The sequence below is a fragment of the Echinococcus granulosus genome, assembly GCF_000524195.1.
Source record: "Echinococcus granulosus chromosome Unknown EG_S00071, whole genome shotgun sequence".
NCBI classification, from domain to species: Eukaryota; Metazoa; Platyhelminthes; class Cestoda; order Cyclophyllidea; family Taeniidae; genus Echinococcus; species Echinococcus granulosus.
The window spans coordinates 232,470-237,953 of NW_020170451.1; the positions used below are offsets into that span (position 1 = coordinate 232,470).

Here is a 5,484-nt window from a genome sequence, read left to right on the forward strand (position 1 = left end):
GGATATGATTTTGAGGTTTCGCAGTATCTAGCCCGTAATTTACTAGACGGAGATTATACAGGAAACTAAAAAAAATTAGTACGAATTATACCAAAAGCACTTGTACGCTAGGTTGCGATCTAGGCACATGATGAGACGACAAGCTCGGTCATAAAGCAATGCGTTTTATTGTACCAGCATGTGACTGTTAATCGACATAACCGCCGAATGACCTGTCTTTCATTTGGCGCCCCAGGTGAGTGAAGGAGTCACAAGAGCAAATGATGACGGTAATACTGTGAGAAAGGTCGAGCCTTTTCAAAAAGGAGGCAAGAGTGAGGTTACGCAGGGTCTAATGGGGGCAGATCTCACCACAGACTGCCTAGAAGAGCAAATAACAAGCGCCGATATGTAGGTCGAAAAAGCCTCGCAGCAAACACAAGAGGGTAGGTGGATGTGGTGCTAAACTGCGTGGCAGCGGCCGCTTATTTTATTGCGTCGGCGGCAAATCACACTTAACAATAGACGTAGCACGCATTGTTGCCTCACTCCAGGGGTTAGAAGAAACAAAGAGTTACATGTGCTACAAAGATTTCGGCAATGAATGTTGGAAGGTAAATTGTGCGTTAACTTCCACAATTTTAATAGGTTTCCAAGATCCGCGGTAAGAGTGGAGCACCAAAATGACAGCCAAGATGCGTGCGGCACATATTTAAGTAGGGAAGCGCATATGAAGCAAAATGCTGTAAAATTGTGCTTTTATAAACCACTCACTTCACTCACTCGTATACATAAATACAAACATACATGAAAATGCCCCTGGGTAAAAAGTTAGTCTTATGAAAATTGCAAAATCAAGCATGTTTTAGATTGATACGGGAAGAGAAATGCAGCCGGTACGTTACAGATTTGAGGAAAAGAGGCGACAAACTTACTGGCTACATCTAGGGGGAAAAACAAAACCCATTATATGTTTACAGTGTCGATTATTAAGTTGATACAAACATTGAACAAATTTTAACATTGAATACTGTAATTTAACATTCAATTAAAACATTAAAAATAGTAACTTACAAGACGTTAGCGCTATTTGTTGCAATTTGCTTGCGTAACACTCGCCGCCACATTTGTACTGATTGTCAAAAGGATTTTGTGACAAGCAGATGTGTACCAGGCATATTTTTAGGTGGAATTATGCGTATTCTCGCAAAAGTATACAAATTACTCAATAATTGTGAAGTAAATCAACTAGCATGCCATTTGTTGACTCTTTTGTAAACGCTGTCGGAGGAGAAATACAGCCGAAATTTAAGTTATCCCAAACCGAAATAAGAGGTAAAAATGTGGGTCCATATAGCTGTTTGCCGTTTATTGTTTTGCTGACCATAATAAATACCAACCAGTTATGGGCACATGTGCAGGAGCAACTATAGAACAACTAAAAACGGCGGCTTTATCAGAAGGTAAGACAAACGGTTTTACTATTTTAAACAATTTCGCCAAACGAAGAATTAAATTAAGATGGGACAAACCAGAGTGCACCGACGCTGAAAGCATTAAAACATCCTATTCGTCTGAACACAAATCAATGTTTTGTACTTTCGCATACTATAAAGCATCCCAGACTAGGCATGGGAAATTAGCTCAAAAAACTAACTGGAACTATTGAGGTCACCTTTCGTTGTAGCGTCGGAGGCCTTAGCAAAAGTCCTCAGTGGAGTAGAGCACAAGTTATGCGATGAAAGCTTTGGTAAGATTAGGAGACAGAAAATTATGCATACGCACCCGCACTATGACATTCAGAGGTCGTGTTACCGACCGTATGAGATTCGCATCCAAAAAGCATAACATGAATCCCGTTCAAGGTTCATAGTTTGACTCTGAAAACTCGACCGCGTATATAATGCGCACAGATGTGATGGTGTTTGGGCCAAGACTGGCATTTCTTCGCAATAGGCACCATAAATGCCATCAGCTGGACATGTGACCAACAAAAAAGGAGGAGTTTGTAACGACGGGCAGTGGGATTGGGGTTTAGAATTGTGGTATGGCTAATGTTACCAAAAATGAAGTGGCGAATACGAAAATTTACGTAGAGAGCTTCTGCATCTTCAGCATAGGGCTAAAAACTTTTTTGTATCTTTCAAAAGCCAAAAGCCCTTGCTCCTTAGGTAGTGTGCCAATACAGTGGTTAACGGATGGGAAACTTCATGCCAAACTCTATTTTCATGGGAGCTACTGCCACATATACAGAATCATGTCATTAGGTTTGGTGCAAAAATTGCACCCAAAAGGTCAATATCACATTCTCTAGTGGAAAACCTAGATGGTTTGGTGAAAAGTCCACTTTGGATGAATGTTTTTTGGTATCGTTTGAATTTTGTATCAGCAATCTGTGGTTGTTGTAACACGTAGGAAACAAGTAAACGTGAAACTGGAGGAAATGGCTGTTCTAGGAAATATGACTGCTGGACCAACCCAACATTCCAGCAAGGTGATAATGAAAGCGAGAGGGGAACTATACAGATCGTTAAAATAAATATAGAAAGGAGGAACTATTAGAACCTATCTATAAGACGTTTTATAGGAACTAAAAATTAGGACCACACCCTCCCAAAAGTAAAAATTAGGATCTTTAAAAAAATGATCACCGTTTCAAATGGAGCGAATCGCCTCTGGAGCCTAGACCGTCAGTAGCAAAGCAACAATCAAGGTCGATTGATAGAAGAGGCCATTAAAAAGCAAGAATTTCCAACCCAAACCTTTACGGCATAAATCTTTACTGGTGACAAAAATCTATTGCGCAGATGGTAACTGTGATACTAAGTAGATGGAAACACTAAGGATCTCTTGGTACGTCACTAGGACTAGATAGTGATGAGCCAGATAGCAGCAAAACCTGCATCCTTAATCCACACTACCAATAGTTAGTGTAATCGGATGCAAGAAAACTATGAGCAGGTTAGCGAGAGAGATAAAAAATTAGCAAACGTACTGCTCCAGTCGGCTAGGAAACCGAAGATGCGACCGCGGATGATTTTACGCGGCCGACGTTTGCGGTGCTTGTGTAGGTGCACAAAAATGGACGATTTCGACGCCGAGGCGGTGGGAGTGGAAGGTGGAGAAGGGGGGTTGGCGTTGGAAGAAGAGTGTGGAGGCACACCCGAATCGCCTTCCAAAATAGGTGGATGGAAACGTCGTGCGCCCACCGGAGATGCGGGCTTACCGTTCGTGGCCAAGTCGCTCCTATCGTCTGGCTTTGTATTCGCCTGCAAAGTGATTATCAAGTCCTAATCACACAGTGTGTAACTGAATATAGTATCAATAGGTGGTATGATTGGGAATGGATATCTAAATAATAGTTGGCTATCTGGTGCGAGGTGTTAATAATGTTGACAGAGTATAGCAATTTTAAAGAAACGTAGTTTTCGTTGGTGATGTATGCATAATACTTCGTAAAAGTGCACTTGGCACTGAATGTCATCACATAGGCCTGTGTCAGGCGTGGAGGGTACGGCTTAGTGGACGCCATGTGAAATAAAAATGTGATCAAGAGGGAACATAAACAGGAACCCCAGAATCCTCATAATATGACCTGAAAAACAAGCAAAGAGCATCCATCAGAGAAGCAGAGTAGAATAAAAGTACCTTGGTGACTGAAGTTGTAAGGAACTCAGAAGTGCTATCCTCCACCATGACGTCGAGAATCGGCGGAGGAACACCCAGTGGAGTAGCCTTCTGGGACCATCTCGGCAGACGGCCATTAGACTGCAGCAACACTCCACGGCTTGGAGATCGCGACGACCAGAAGGCCGAGGTCCACCTGCAACTGTACTGTTGCTGCTGCTGCTCAGTAAGACTCTCGCTCCGATAGACCGGGGACCGGAAGAGGCGCGTGCCTCGCCGCATCTCACTTGCTGACTGGTCAATTCGACTCTGTCGCTTGTCTATAAGGGTAAGGGAGACGAAAAGTCGTTAACTTTAACGGATATATGCAATCCTTACACAACAGATGTACACACACCCAGTCTTTCTCTTTCATCGGGAGGGGGGGCCGAATCACCTGAAGAGCTGTCCGAATCAGTTTCGGTGGAGGGCAGTGCTTCATCTTCCTCTTCTGCAGTATGGGAGGCGGTCGCAGCGATGATCGCAGCGTGAAGAACACTGCTAACAGAGGCGGATCTCTGGTGTTGTCGAGGAGGAAAAAAGGAGGCGGCCTGAGCGGTGCCTCCAACACTCAAAGGCGGTGCGGTAGTGGGTGCGGAGGTGACAGGCACGTTGCCGGAGAAAGATCTCTGGTGGTGCTGATAAACTGCACGTTGCTGATAAGATTTGTGGGACATCGGTTGGGCCTGTGAGGCAGGAAGGAAAAAGGGCAGTGAGGTCTCCGCAGAAGAGTTCGGTTTCGAGTCACTCAGCACACCGTCCACGGTCCCACCGCTGTTGCTACTGCCAGCAATCATGTCAGACTCCAAAGACCGCTTGTGTGGTGTAAACGAGGAGCGCAGAGTTCGGGGAAACATTATGAGAATAGAAGCGCCGATAAAAACTCCCAGACCTTAAGGAAGAATAAACATATGAAAGTCCCTTAATGGAAATTAGACAGATATACAATGTACACGAACTCACCAAGTATGATATAGCCAGCCCACCAAAGGCCAATCCAATTCTCACTGGCTGGTGTCAGGGTACTGCCAATAACCTTCGTTTTTGACCACTTATCCATAGGATGCTGCAACATTAAGGCACCCAGAGCATAGCCAAAAACAGGACCAAGTGCAGCAGCAGCGTATAGAGAGGCTAAATAACAAGCATAAACTTAGGAGTCCAGTTGCACAAACGAAAAACTTGGGCAATAATGAAACACACCAATCATTGCAGGAGCCTTAGAAGGGGGCACGTGATCATCCACAAAAGGTGGAGCCAGGGTTAAGATAGGACTTGATCCCGCACCGATGAGAAACTGGGCGAGTAGTAAAATCGGTAAGAAGTGATATGATCCATCAAATTTAGTGTTGCAAGATGATTTTTTGGAGAATGTTTGGTTGAGCGAGGAATCTAATGAACACAAATGTTCGTTACCACCAGAAGAAAGTGATGAGTCATAGTGAAAGAGAAACTGAGGCGTTGAAAACAGAAATGCACCACATGACATAGCAAAAAGCCCACAAGCGATCCACAGCGGCACTCGGCCTTTGGCTCCCAAATAGCTGACGATCATAACGCAACTGATGTAGCCAACCTCAAAAAACGAGTTGATAGCTCCGATAACAATGCTACCAATTGCGAATCGCTTTTCCAAAGTTGTGATCTGGGAACTAGTGTACCCAGAGTAAGAAGCCTGAAGACAGGACACAAAACACATAGCTGCTATAAATGCACGTATATCTCTGAGCGGTTCTAAGCAAGACGGGCGCCACAACCCAATGCCACAATATTCGACTTTTGGATCCTTGCTTGAGTCCCTAGCCTCGCTTTTCCACGGAGAAGCTGATACTCTGAATG

General features: G+C 44.1%; 1 protein-coding gene across 1 annotated transcript in view; it reads right to left on the reverse strand. All coding sequences in view use genetic code 11, as the record gives it.

The window, feature by feature from the left end:
• Positions 1-5,484, reverse strand: part of EGR_07170 (NEDD8-activating enzyme E1 catalytic subunit) — a gene marked incomplete at both ends in the record, with an annotated part of 32,097 nt that overhangs the window by 25,887 nt on the left and 726 nt on the right. The window contains 5 exons of the mRNA XM_024496419.1: positions 2,975-3,248; positions 3,628-3,926; positions 4,043-4,537; positions 4,609-4,779; positions 4,849-5,477. Of these exons, the coding sequence (XP_024349174.1) occupies positions 2,975-3,248; positions 3,628-3,926; positions 4,043-4,537; positions 4,609-4,779; positions 4,849-5,477 (1,868 nt within the window). The remainder of the gene's footprint in view (positions 1-2,974; positions 3,249-3,627; positions 3,927-4,042; positions 4,538-4,608; positions 4,780-4,848; positions 5,478-5,484) is intronic.